The 14,975-nt window shown below is 39.9% G+C and overlaps 1 protein-coding gene and 1 long non-coding RNA gene across 5 annotated transcripts in view; one reads left to right on the top strand and one right to left on the bottom strand.

Annotated features, from left to right (window-relative positions):
• Positions 1–14,975, bottom strand: part of LOC144589239 (uncharacterized) — a 701,357-nt gene that overhangs the window by 153,490 nt on the left and 532,892 nt on the right. The gene's annotated exons all lie outside the window — the stretch shown is intronic.
• Positions 1–14,975, top strand: part of NFATC1 (nuclear factor of activated T cells 1) — a 169,770-nt gene that overhangs the window by 116,382 nt on the left and 38,413 nt on the right. For 3 of the 4 annotated variants that reach the window (XR_013545252.1, XM_072998722.2, XM_020781625.3), the window contains exon 9: positions 1,742–2,422. Coding sequence is in view for 3 of the 4 variants with exons in the window: in XM_072998722.2 (XP_072854823.2) it covers positions 1,742–2,422 (681 nt within the window). In the remaining variant the exon portion in view is untranslated. The remainder of the gene's footprint in view (positions 1–1,741; positions 2,423–14,975) is intronic. The other variant, XM_020781629.3, reaches the window with a different exon arrangement.

Raw genomic sequence — 14,975 nt, 5'->3', positions numbered from 1 at the left:
CTCTGGCATAGATAGTAGGCAATAATTATGCAACCTTTCAAGCCTTAACTGTGACACAGTGAACTTTGGTTTGAATTTGTGGGCGAGCAGCCAGAGGAACACTTTGCTATGAACTCCATACTCAGCACTTAGTCCAGCAAGTTACATCTCTGTGCTGAAACAGCCTTGGGGGATTAATTGACTTCCTTGCCATTGCAGGGAAATTCTGAACTATTTGAACATTTCAGTGGTTCCCAAACTTGGAGCCCCATATGTTCTTGGAGTGTAACTCCCAAAAGCCTGAGCCAGCACAGCTGGTGGTCACAGCTTCTGAGAGCTGTAGTCCAAGGATATCTGGGACCTCCACGTTTGGATATCCATTCCCCTTGGGCTAAATAGCAACCCACCAAGCATTTGCCAGGGGTTATCCCACTGAACACAATGACCAATATGCACTCAGCTCCAACTATGGAAGCTGCCATGGCAAAATGAAACCGAACAGATACTGCCCAGCCCTGCCATAGGTAGCCAGGGCAGCTTCTGCAGCTGGAGCTCTGCACACATAAATATTGAACAGGATACTGGCCAAGGCAATTCAAGTTGTATTCCGAATAAATATTCAAATAGACTGTGTGTTAGTTCAACTGCAGAGTCCTATGCATTTTTTAAATTCAGAAATAAATCCCACTGTCATTAATGGGGCTTATGTCTAGCTGAATATATATTTAAGGATTGCAAGCCAAATCTAATTATTTAAATTTGTCTGGCTTATGGAGAAAATTGCTAAACATAAATGCAAGCCCAGGTTTCAGTCATGGATTAGACAGGCTACTTATCCTAATTTAAAAGGGACATGATTGATGAATGAGTGGCAGTTGTCTTTAACATTTTGTATACTTCGTGAAACAATGATGAGAGGCATGCATTCCATTTGAATTACTGTTGTTCAACACATACTGAACACTCACCATCATTTTATAAAGCCATTCATTCTTCTCTTCCTGTCATTTTTAAAAAAGAGGGATGTGCCCTGGTTAATGGTGAGAGTTGTATGATGTGGAGAGGATGAGTTTTTAGTTCTTTTAATTCTTTCTGCCTTTTTCAACCAGGTAAACTCTGACTTGGATATTCCTTGTTGAATTTTCTGTGTGTTCTGGAATATAAGCTACAAAATTGAAATGTAGACACTGCTGCACTGTATTTGCTGTTGTTTTAAAAGAAATGTTAACGTTCAGATTATTCTGGGGGGAAAACCTGGTATGATACAATGCACTATTTTTCATAAGCTTGATGCTGAAGTTTTGTTTTCATGAACTCCAAAAGCCCTTTTTCCAAACCCCCATGCTTGAATTTACCCATTGTGCAGACATCTATCAAATGGGCCATCAGTAGCAGTAGACATATGGTAGTACATCCAAGTTAAAAATTTTCCTTTGATTACTACAAATCCATAGAGCCCTTGGGTCCAGAGCTTCTGCTGCAGTGCAGCTATTTGCAAATAGATTTTTATAGCACATTAGAGCTGAAGGAGAGTCCAAAGAAAATAGTCTTTTTCAATATTAGAACCAGCTGTGACTTTCTTGTGTGGATGACTCATTCATATTTTTTATGGGGTGGGAGAACCAGGCGAAGGACACACAGAGTCTTATTCAAGACGTTGTTTGTTTTTGCAAAGGGTATCCTAGCCACAAGCCAACTTGATCATACCAATGTGCAACTATATGTTTATTCAAAGCACTTTCTTTTTTTTTTCTTTCAACAGTTCCAATTATAAAAACAGAACCCACTGACGACTATGAACCTGCTCAAACCTGTGGACCAAGGAACCAAGGATTAAGCCCTCTCTCCAAAGCATATTACAGCCAGCAGATCATGATGCCTCCTGATCCTGGCTCGTGCCTTGTGGCTGGCTTCACTTCCTGTCAGCAAAGAAACACTGTGATGTCATCGTCTCCCAGCTCAAGCCCTAAGCTGCATGATCTTTCCTCTCCTGCTTACAAGTGCATCAGCAACCCAGGCCACAACCACCTAGGACTTCAGCAGACCGTTGGAGGTGTCCCCACCATACAGGAAGTGCCAAGATCTATAGTTGTGCACCCAAGTTCTCCAGATCAGTCATCTCACATCATGCTGCAGCCGCAGGTGAGTCAACATCTGAGCAGTAGCTGTTCCCTTGGTTACCAACAAACACTCTATCCCAACAGTCCCTCCTCTCCAGTTCCATCTGTAACCCAAGAGTCAACCTATTTGCAGTCCTGCAGTCCAACTCACTCATCCATAATGGGTCAGCAGCAACTGCCGAATGTTCAAAGAATTGAATCTCCAGCAGATCAGCCACTGTCGTTGCCTGAGTTGCATGAGGACAATAATCATAATTTGGCCCCTATTCCTGTAACGATCAAGCGAGAACCTGAGGAATTGGACCAGTTATACCTGGATGATGGTAAGTCTCCTGCAGATGAAGAGGTTTGTCATTTGATGTGCCCTTGAGTTCTGTTAACATCCTTAAGCATTCCAATGGGGGAAAGCTACCCATTAACAGCCTTGTGGAATGGTGCAGAATTCTGCTTGGGTGACATCTGTATGGGACAGATTCCTTTAAAGCTCTCAGCAGTAATGGAAGTGCATAATCGAAATATTTAGTGCTGGTAGTCATTTTGGAATTATCTGCATGTCCAATAGCTACATTGCAGTAATCTTAACCAAATGGTCTTGGCTTCTGTCTATGCCAGTGACTTGCAGAACGGCTTGAAAGCTGACTTGAAAATGACCCCCTGTCCATCATGTGCTGCAACTGGCAATACATGTTTCTGCTAACTGGAATTAAATGACAAAACTGCTCTCTTTCACCTAAGAAAGTCCAAATCAGAAAGTCATGTCTTTTCACTTCCTGGCATCTGAAGTTAAAGCTAATTCCCTCTTCTACATCTCCAGTTCCATAACTGTACATTTGCAGCAGGCCTTTTAGTAAGAAGGTCTATCTCTCTCTCTCCTCTCTCTCTCTCTCTCTCTCTCACTCACTCACTCACTCAATCACACACACACACACACACACACACACACACACACTTTTGTTCAGAATTTGCTGCTACGATATTAAAATACTAGAGTAATCCTGTCACAGTCCCAAAGATTTATTCATTTTAGAGTCAAGGATGAAATCTAAAAAATTTTTGTTAAATGTTAGTATTAACTCACTGAATAATAATAATAATAAATTTTTTATTACGGTCATTGACCAGCAAAAGTAGGAAACATTATTTAAATTAGGAAACATAAAATCAATCTAAAAACGCTAAAAATGTCTATTTACACATATATAAAACTACATGCATACATCTTATTAGATATCTCCTGCCTTCCTATCATAGGTCTTATCTATGGGCTATTGCAGCGTGCATAGAATGACAGAATTGTTACTTTGAAGCTCATAGAGCCCACATGATCATTAAGGCCTCTACATGTATACACCAATTAACAGATACTATAGCTGCACTTTGGGTGGAACCTTTCCTTCATGGATTTTGATTGCAGCAGCACAGAATTTAGCTACTTTTATCAGCATATCTGAATTTTGGTTTAGCCCAGTATATCTGCCAGGGCATCACCCTGTCAGCAAAAGCAGCATGTAATGTGCCTCTGATCGTCCAGGAAATGCCCTTATGTAAGGGTTAACAAGGACTTCTTGAATGCCAGAATAAAAAGCACAATAAAGTAACACATGGGAGATAGTTTTGATCTCACCAGAGTTACAGGGGCATATATGCTGAGTGTAAGGGGTATTGTTTTACTTCCCTTCCTGGACTGCTGATGGAAGTGCATTGAAGCAGGCCAGAGTAAGAGCTTTGCATTTTTTAGGTGTTAAAGGTTGTTGTTGTTGTTTAGTCGTTAAGTTGTTTCCGACTCTTTGTTACCCCATGGATCAGAGCACTCCAGGCCCTCCTGTCTTCCACTGCCTCCCAGAGTTGAGTCAAATTCATGTTGGTAGCTTCAGTGACACTGTCCAACACTCTTTTGTTGACTATGAGGGCTACTCCATTTCTTCTACACGATTCTTGCCCACAATAGTAGATATGATAATCGTCTGAATTGAATTTGCCCATTCCCATCTATCTTAGTTCACTGCCCAGGATGTCAATGTTTATTCTTGCCATCTCCTGTTTGACCACATCCAACATACCAAGGTTCATAGATCTTACATTCTAGGGTCCTATGCAGTATTTTTCTTTGCAGCATCGGACTTTCCTTTCACTTCCTGGCGCATTCGCAACTGAGCGTCCGGCTTTGGCCCAACCACTTCATTAGAACTGGAGCTACTTGTACTTGCCCTCTGCTCTTCCTCAGTAGCATGTTGGACGCCTTCCAACCTGAGAGGCTCATCTTCCAGCATCCTATCTTTTAGCCTTTTGTTTCTGTTCACGGAGTTTTCTTGGCAAAGATACTGGAGTGGCATTGCCATTTCCTACTCCAGGTGGATTGCGTTTAGTCGGAACTCTCCACTATGACCTGTCCATCTTGGGTGTCCCTGCATGGCATAGCCCATAGCTTCTCTGAATTACTCAAGCCCCTTTGCCACGACAAGGCAGCAATCCATGAAGGAGTTTGTTAAGGGTAAGTAGAGGTATTTAGCCGGTTTGGGTGGGAGCAGTTCATTGTCAAGTATAAGCCTATTTCTGATAATACCAAGGTCCTGCTGCCTTTCTGTCTCAATAATATGCTGCCTAAGATTATTCTTGGCCTCAACATATCCCATTTGTTGGATACATTCTACTGAATAGCTGTATCTGTTGATTTTATGGTATATTGCTCTCTTCCAAGGTGACTGGTGGTTATCCTGTAATACCACTGAAGTCAGTCCAATTGGTTGAAAGGTTAGTTTTAGCAAAAAAAAAAAAAAAAAAAAAAAAAAAAAAGCCAGCCAACCTCTGGTAGCATGTTGGATGCCTTCCAACCTTCAGGTAGCCCACTTCAAGCCTAAGGGCTGCATTGGATACCCCTCTTGAAACTTGTAAGATAGCCCTCACGAATTTAGATTGAACTACTTCTAACTGGATAAACGAACAATAGGGGCCCAATTGTGCCCCATACAAGAGCTGACTAAGGGATTTGGCCTGAAACAATCTTAGTGCAGCTGGAACGTACTGACCTCCCTTTGTATAGAAGAATTGTGCTGCTTGTACCACATTGTTAATATGAGCCTTGTGGTTTCCTTTATATTGAAATATGACGCCCAAATATTTGTAAGCCTTAATTTGTTCTATCCCGTGCTCATAAATTAACCACTTATAGATTCTGGGCCTCTGAGCGAACACAAAAACTTTGGTCTTCAAGTAATTTATTCGTAGCATTTCCTCTTTGCAGTATTGAGCAAGAACGCATAATGCTCCCTTTAGTCCTATTGGTGTCTGTGAAATTAGGACTGCATCATCTGTGTATAACAGAAGGGATATGTGTTTATTTGCTAGTTTGGGGGAATGGCTGAGCGCTGTTACCACTGAGTTGATATAAAAATTAAATAACAATGGAGCTAATATACACTTTTGTTTCACACCATTATAGGTAGGAACTTTATCAGACTAGTGTCCTTCCTTGTATCTAATTCTGAGGGTTGTATTTTCATGCAGCTTATAATAAGCAGCAGAAGGCATCGATCTATTGTGGAAGACTCTAACTTATTCCAGAGCCTATCTCGTGAAATTAAATCAAAAGTTGATCTAAGATCGATAAAGGCAGCAAATAAGGACCCCTGGGGTTTCTTAGAGTACTTATCTACTAGGTGTCTTAAAATAAGGGCATGATCCGGTGTAGGTCTACCAGATCTAAATCCAGCTTGTTCATCTGCCAAAACACTCTTGGAGTCCATCTAATCTATCAATTTACAAGATAAATGTCTAGCATAAAGCTTACTAATTATGGGTTGTAAACTGATTGGCCTATAATTAGCTGGATTGTCTTTCTTACCTTTTTTTATAAATGGGGATAATAATGGCTGTGCCCCATTCCCACGGCATGTGAGCGTTTTGGTCAATATAAATGAAAAAGTTTGCCAGAATTGGGACCCACCATTCACAGTTGTTCTTAATGAGTCTGGGAGGAATACTACCACAACCCGGGGCTTTACCAATTTTCAATTGGTTCACCAGGCCATTTATTTCAGAGATTGATACAGGGTGCCATTCAGGTAGATTCATATATAAAGGACTCACATGAAATGAGGGATTGTCTCTTTTGGCATAAAGCTCATGGAAGTGGGATTCCCACACTCAAGCATTAATATAACAGTCCATCCTAATTGAAAGATTATTGGTAGTTAATGTTATGGACTCCCAAAATGATTTCACATATTTCCCCCTGACTGCTTTGATGAGTTTTTCCCATTTTATCTGTTCAGCTCTCCTTTTTTTTTCTTTAATTAATTCCTTATAGTCTTTCTTAAGTTGCAGCAATTCCTCCACTTCCTTTGATGATGGATTTAGATTTTTATTTTTATTTTGTTTAAATTTTGAAATTACCAGTTTTTTTGCATCAATAGACTCTTTATCAAACCAGTTATAGGACCTGTGCTTGATAGTATGAGTTGTTTAAACCAGCTAAATCTACTAGTTTATTTATTAGTGTTTCATATAGTGCAATTATGTTGCTACTTTGGCCTACTTTGAGAAAGGCGGAATGGATCTCAGAGAATTGATTATTATTAAGTTGATTAGTAAAATAAATTGAGGCTTTTCCTGACCATTTGATCCTGGAATTGATTAGTATCATCTCAGGATTCATAAGGAAGGCCTTCCCAATATGAGTATGGTGTTCTTGTAACTTCAGGTACAATTTTAATGTCAGGTGATCACTATCAATCCTGTTGTTGATCACCAGATTGATGACAGTTTTTAGTATGTTACGACTGACAATTATGTAATCTATGGTATTCATCCTCGTTCCCGACCAGAAAGAGAATTCCCCTGGTATGTCACCTGAAGTACTTCCATTTAATATATGTAGGTCAAGCCAATAAACTAACTGTGCCAAGTTAAGACCTGCATAATTGCTGATGGTGTCTTTAAATAGGCGCCTAGTGACTATGGGGAAGTGTAGTCCATCGGGGGGCATAAATTACAAGCAGCATAACCAGCCAAGTCATTTGTACCCAATCTGGCATTAAAATCTCTCCCAATTATCATTTGGTCATTATTAGTTAACAAAAGTTTTTGAATATAGGATTCAAGGTCTTGGTGAATCCGTTCGATCTGGGCATTCCATCTCTGTGGTGGTAAATATACACTGATGAACACTCTTACACAGTGATTAAATTTGACCCTCACTGCTGCAGCATATTGATCAAGGGAGGGAAGTTTGGTCATTGTAATATGGAGTTTAGTTGAAACCAATATAAGAAGGCCGCCCTTAGCTTTGCCTCTCTTTTCACTGGGAGTGGCACTTATTTGATGGGCAGAGTAACCATTTACTTCAATTTCCCCTAGTGCCCAAGTCTCTTGCAGCAGTAAGATATCAAACTTAGAAAGATACTTCATAAAGGAATTGTCATTACTCTTTGCATTCCATCCTGCTATATTCCATGATAGAACAGAGATGGTGTCATTTATAGTTTTCTGTCAGTCCATAAGATCAGGAGATAGAGGGGGGATCCTAAGTATTAAGATTAAGAGGCGCAGCCGTGTCAGTTGTGCAAAGGTGATGCATGTCTGCAAATTGAATTGTGTTATGTTGCGGTAGAGTAGGTTGAGATACAGTTTTTAAGTGGCTAAGATGGATAGCTGTGACCTTCTCCAGAGTGGCTAATGTTCGAGGTTCAGAATCAAATGATTCTCGTGAACTAGCCCCATACATGAGATGACCTTCACTATTTTCAGTTTCTTCACTATCTAAGGAAATCAGAATTGGAATATCCTGATAAGGTACCATCTGATGCTTAGGTTCTTGTATCAAGCTGATACCATTACTTGCTGTTAGATATTGGTTAAGGGGTGCAGCTTTGGCTTGTCAGCCTGAGTAATCCGTTATTAGATAACTTCTCAATGATACGGTCTTATTATACAGGGAAGCAACACTAGTTTTGACTTCCTCCCATTTGTTGTTAAGGTCAATCAGGGGAGCTTGAGTTTCTTCTCTATTACAAAGGGAAGACCTGTTATCAGATAAGGGAGAGATCATTAAGTTCTTTGCCTGTACCCTTATTGATTTCTCAGCATTAGAATTGAATCTAAAGTTGGAATCTTCTCTGGTTACTCTTTGAGGATTGCTCCCAGGGATCAAAGAAGTAAGCCTGCTCAATAAGGGGGGCAAAGCCGTTGATTCAGAAAAAATTATTGAGGACGTAATCTGAAATTTGCCCAGAGAAGTTCTCATTTTTAGGAGAATAAGAGGGATCACAGCATGTTCAAAAGTGAGACAAATTCTTTTATGACCATATTTGTGCGGGAGCCATCGAATATTCTTGAGGTCTATCTTCCGTGCTTCTATATTTTACAGTTGACTCAAGGAGATCATCACTGATCTGTGTGTCTCCCATCTATTTCTGTTGATGTTAATTGGAGCAATTTGCAATATCACCTGAGTGCTCTGAAAGATCTTAGAGGGGTTTTGTCTCCTTTTTCAGTGCGGAAGCCAATTGTTGTGGATCCAATTGTTGTATGCTGTCTTTACTGCTAAATCTACCAACCGCCCTTTCTTTGAACCTCCTGGTTTGTGTATTATCCGTTGATTGAAGAAAGGTCTCAACAAGTTTCCCCAGGGCACTTTCAACTGAGTTCATTTGATTGCAGACCCGTTGTCAGTTTTCAAAGATGGCTATTACTGTTTGAGCTGTTAAGAGAAATTGTTTAGCTAGAAACTTGGGATGGCTTCTTTCAGAGGGGAACTGTACTTTCTTGGGGGTAGGGGGTGCAAGGGGTAGAAATTGCAGGTAAATCACAAGCGCCTGGTTGGAACAAGAAGGTTTCATTTCTCAGCGATGCAAATCTGTTATTGATAATGCTGGAATTATCAATATGGGTAATGTAGTAATATTACTCACAGGGCAGTTGGATGTTACAAACTCATCAATCGTCAGTTGTTTCACCAGGGGCTGCTCTGGGCTCGATCTGCAGCGTTTACCCCCCATACAGTTCAGCCTTTTCTTTTCACCAACTAGCTACCAAAAAAATCCAACTCAGAGCTACAAGTGTAGCAAAAGCTCCTTGCTGCAATTAATCTTGAACAGAAGAGTGGGAGCAAGTAAGCCAGAGATAACAGTGTCTTGTTAATTTAGCAGTGGCTTCAAGGTTTGTAAATAAGCACCTTAAACTCTCAACAACTAGATACTTTGACTCTGGAGAATTATGTCTGTTGGCAGCACTATGAAGTTAACAAAGATAAAACAAAATAAAACAAATTCCGCCACCGTACCATGACTGCAAACGCACCCCCCTCACTGAATTATATGATGCTTACAGACATGATAATTGTTATGAATGTTTGCCCTTTGCACTTAATAAAGTCCCTTTCAATAACAGCATAACCTTATATAACACACTCTAGCACTCCATAATACATGACACACTCTCAATTTGCTAAAGAAATTATATATATTGATGCCCTGGTCGGATACGTTGCAGTGGTGGTGGGAATCCAAAAGGAATTCCTTGGTCAAAAATATATGACTAACCTTTTCTGCAGTTGGTTTTAATGTGTTACTCGTGTCTGCAATATAAAATTAAGAATTGATTCCTTATATTCAATTCAAATGGGGGGGGCGAGAGAATCCCAATAAAGCCCTTTAGGTGTTTTTACCTCAACAGCAGCTTTTTAAAATATCAGAAATATAAAGTACTGTACCATTTTGAACGCATCTGTTCCTCCACAATTGGTATTCTTTCCTGCTCATTTTAATTTTACTGACACACAGATTTCAAGATTAGAAGCAGAAAAATGTCAGCCCCTCTAGAATCTTCCACCCAAAGCATGAACATATTTAATGGCCTTTTACCAAATTGCAACAAATAAATATGGACAACAGTAGGACACTAATACAGACATGTCACTTCTCTTTTCTAAGATATGTGCAATCTAACTCATGGTTTGGGAACTTTTTCAAACATCAGAATATTCAATGTATTCGCGAAGGCTTTCACGGCCGGGATCTAATGGTTGTTGTGGGTTTTTCGGGCTTCTTGGCCGTGTTCTGAAAGTGGTTCTTCCTAACGTTTCGCCAGTCTCTGTGGCCGGCATCTTCAGAGGACAGCAAACTCTGAGAGCACAGTTTGCTATCCTCTGAAGATGCCGGCCACAGAGACTGGCAAAACGTTAGGAAGAACCACTTTCAGAACACGGCCAAGAAGCCTGAAAAACCCACAACAACCATCAGAATATTCACTTTGTTTTATGTACAAGTGCACGTGTTCTTATAGCTGCCTGGTCTGAGGCTGCTTAGCTACTGTCATAATCTCTCCTTTTCATTTCCCTGCCAGTGCTACATGAAGCCTGCATAAAAACATTTACCTCCATTTACAAGAGTAGTATTGGTCATCTTAGTATCAAAGCGAGGTCATTGCAGTTATTCATCTTATTAATGTTCCTTCTGTATATTTTGATTCTGACATCACAGTGCCATTCTATTATGAAGTTATTTCCTACCATTAAAAACATCAAAAGAATTAGTAGGGGTTATCAGTAAATGTTATCTCTGTACCCGACAAGGGAACACGTCAGCACCAACAGGAAGACACTCTTGGAAAGTAATTGATGAGCCAACTTCTCTACACAAGGAGATAGTGTTGGTCAGTATTTCACTGAATATGTTGAGAGCAAATTATGTTTTTTTGGGGGGAAAACAAGAAGAAAATAATAGCAGCCCTTTAAAACTGATGCAATTATGCTTGTTCCTATTCTGAGTTTTTAAAAATGTAACGACTTGGCTAGCAGACAAAAATCAAATGTGAAAGTTACTTTTTTGAATAACAACAACCAGAATACCCCAGCTGCCATGGTAGTTGATGTGTTTTGGAAATCATAATTTAAAAAAAGATAAATTTGTCATATCTCAGTTTCTGCAACTTGAACAGAGGTTTTTAAACTGGAAGATTATATATTATTTAACTATGAACAGAACTATTTTAAGGAAGATCCATAAAACCATTGGGGGCCTATGTATGAGAGTTACTTTCATTTTCTTAAGTGCTGGTTGAGACACTGAAATCTGCCTACAATATATTCATGTCTTCCTCCTGGTCATGTCTTTGCATGAGAAGCGTAACATGTGACCTAAACTATCCTTGCACATAATCATGTATTCCTAGATGCTGTAGGAGTTATTTGGTGGTGTCTATAGAAAGTTCAAATCACGTTTTCTCCACAGATATGCAGATTTCATGAGCAGATGTGATCAAAGATATCATGCTGGACAAGATTCTCCTCTGCCCATTCCATGCACAAAAATTAATTAATCTGGGAGCTGAATCAGAGTTTAACAATGGCAATGGGGTAATATCTCTGCTGTACACCAGCTTAGAGGTAGTAGGGGAGGGGATGTGTTACACAAAGTGTTGTTCTACATCACTTCGTGCCCCCATCATCTGCCAGTCAAGCAGCAATTTCACTTTGCTTAATAGTATGACCAACATTTTATTAACAAGTGTTTGGATATTAAACCAAGGTTGGATATGAAATTATTATATTGATTGTGACTCTGATCTAACTAAAAAATTCAAACCAAAAGAAGTGGCAGAGCGGATATACACTGTTCCCATCCCCGTTTTTAAGTAAAGATGTACTGTCCTCAAACCATTTGTCCTAGTAGAGTTAAGTCTTGTCTGTATCCATACTCCAGTGCAGACCTACTTAATCGCATTGATTTGAATCAGCTTAAGCATGTTTAATGTCTGTATTATTTTTAAGATTTAAATGCCATTCACTTCAGTGAGGTTATCAGAGTATCTTGAGGTCATAGCTTTTAGTAGTAGAAGGCCAAAATGACCTGTCAGCCATAACTCAAGAGCAGCCCTCTTCAGCGTCATGGTTACCTAGCTCTATAGTCTTTCACTCCAGTTGAAATACTGAAGTGCCATGTTTAGTGTAAAATTTAGACAGAGTTGCCCGAGACAACTTAAGCAAATGGAACTTAGACATTAAATGTTTTGTCTCTTTCATTGTACTCCATATTTAGTTCCTCCCTTTTCTTTCTAACAAAGGATTTGATCAGATGACATTATCTGGATCTTTTAGCTATAAGTATAAGGACATGAGGTGCCTGAGTGTTTGATGTATGGCTGACAGCAGATATCAACAGCACTTCATTTGCTTCTATTCAATGCCAGCTTTTTGCCCCTTGTAATTGTCTCTACGCAGCTGTGAGTTTTATAGCACTTTGCCCATGAATGCATACATTTCAGCTGCTTTCTTTAAAAAAAATAATAAAAGGTAAGTTGGGAGTATTAAACTCTCATGTAAGTATGTAAAAAAGGCAAAACCACAGGCAAAGTGTTATTGAAAGCTGCAGCCTAACCAGCCATTTTAAAGGTGTCTCTTAAAAATAACTTCTGCAGTAAAAACTAGGACTTACAGAGGTAATGTGAGCTATTGCTAATGTCCTTCCCATGAATGGCATACTCTGTCGAACTGTTAGATGTCTGACATGTCCATATTTCTCCTGTACAGTATATATTAAATTCTGTTGCCTCTGTGCCATATGTTCAGAAAGACGGGGGTGTTATATATATTTCAAGTTTATATATACATTTGAAATGTGCATGATTTAGTCATATAGTTTATTTGAACAGGAACTGTACCAGACAGAATTATTCTTGTGCTGAAATGTATCCTTTTTCATGCACCTCAGCATTGTGATTAAACTGATTGGCTCTCCAGGCATTGAGTTTAGTCTGCTGCTGCCACAATTATGCCTTTTAAAAACTTCTGAGTGTGCTCACTGATTTCCAGTAGTCCAGATGTCATTAGAACAACATGCAGGTACGCTATGAAGCCCAGTAATACTGTCAACACACCGGACTGGGTTTCAAACTCCCCATAATGCCCCCCCCCCGGCCTTTGCATCCAACCTTTCCTCTCTTTTGGCCTAGCCTGCCAGCTCCAGAGGAAAACAAAAGGCTTTCCTCATGGAAAGTTTTAGTAAAACTGGCTGGGTGCCCAGGTTGAAGACCCCTCCCCATTTATAATGATGATTGAAAGTGAACATACTACTGTGGTAAAACATGCTGGGTTGCTAATGTTGAGAGTGACAGTGGAACGATGGGATGTAGGTGGGTTGAAAAGTGAATAAAGAACTCAATTCATCAGGGTCAAACTTTTAATGCACATCAGTGTCTACGTTCAAGTGATGGCCCATTAAATGAAACCACACTTGGTTAGGTCATGATATTAAGACTTCCTTTTTTGCTATGCCCATTGGCTTTCTATGAAGCTACTCTCCATGAGAAGAACCACTTTGCAGAGAATCACAGGTTTTGTACCATGAGGCAGTTACTGCCTGTCTTTCTGATCTCCCTGGCCTTCCTTTAGCAGTAATTTGAATTTTCATTACATTTATAGCTATATATTGCAGTATGTTTTGTGGCCAGAATATTGTCTCCCCTACCTTGCTTGTCTCATCTTATTTTTACTTATCCTGTCTGTCTCTTGGAGACAGTGGAGTGGCAGGGAAAATAAATATGTTGTGGGGGGGGGGAGAATAAGAGGAAATACACTGTCCTATTCTTCAAGAGGCAAGACATTCAAAGATAGGGGCTCACTAAGCCTCATAGCTTTCTGTTAAGTTTAATTTCCATAGACCTATTTCACATTGGCATTATTTTATACTGACTGACAGAGGCCTTAAAAATCCAGTGATGTAAGAATCTTGGGAACTAGTAAGGCTCTCCAGATCCCAGCATCCTCACTGTAGCTTGCATTTTACTATGAATTAGTTGTAACCCCGTATGTTAATTGACAAGCTAAACAAGGTCAACAGATAAATGATAATGTGTTAAAAACAATGGGGATGGAAGTGAGGTATTAATTAAGGACACTCCCTGCCCCATAAAATGAACAGTATAAACAAACATAGTTCTGCAGTTCTGACTGCTCTGTAGTATTAAACGATTATGGTGATTGCGGCACAAGCTAAGGCAAGGCCAGAGAGTTTATAGTTGATGAGAAAGGGGATGGGAAGCCAGTGCAGGGGACATGAGTAGGGGTAATAGGGATGGATAATTTCAGTAGTTGTGACAAAACGGGAATGAAGAAGGTTCAGGTCATCACGCTCCCTTGTAGTCTCCTGAGCTCACAGGGTTGACTAGTTTTGGCATGGGGGTAGTTCATTGACCAGCATGGAGAGGTATTGTGGTCCAAACTGAAGGGACAATGGCCCCGGGGGATAGCTGTAGAGGTGCTGTGTTTTATTCTCCCCGTGTTTTACACTCAGTGCATGGTTGATTGCCTGTTGTGCACTTTTTAAATTGCATTTTGTGTGTTTTGACCATGTAGTGTGTTTTATGAGTTGGCTATACACTTTTGAAGTGCATTTTGTGTATTTTGGCCACATAGTATGTTTTGTGAATTGTTTGTATATTTCTAACTGTATTTAGTATGTTCTAGCCATGGATATGTTTCGTGGGCTGGTCACCTGACCGCAATAAATAAGTTCTATTCTAGTCTAAGGTTCAGGTCATCAAGCAAACAAAGAACATTTTAGTGGAAGAGACTGGACAGGAAGAGCAGCTTTTCAGAGTATTGTACAAGTGTGAGTTAAATCAGTGGGTGACAGATTCAGTCTGGGGAGTAAAGAAGGGAGACTCTAAGATCATGCAAAGGCCTCATTTTTGGCCAATAGAGCAGCCAGGAATAATCATAATCAGCAACTGAGGAAAAGGAAATAAAGATGATTTTGAAAGGGAGAGGAGTTCAGATGGAGGTGCCGGAGAGGTTCCTGGATATGTCAGACTTTCTTCACCTTTAACTGTGTAACAGTGGCTTTCAGTCTGGTCGGTGAAACCTGGAGTTCCACAGCAAAC

This window comes from Pogona vitticeps, chromosome 4 (genome assembly GCF_051106095.1).
Source record: "Pogona vitticeps strain Pit_001003342236 chromosome 4, PviZW2.1, whole genome shotgun sequence".
In the NCBI taxonomy this organism is placed as follows: domain Eukaryota; kingdom Metazoa; phylum Chordata; class Lepidosauria; order Squamata; family Agamidae; genus Pogona; species Pogona vitticeps.
The sequence above is the reverse complement of the archived record's forward strand: the minus strand, read 5'-3'. Positions and strand labels throughout refer to the sequence as shown.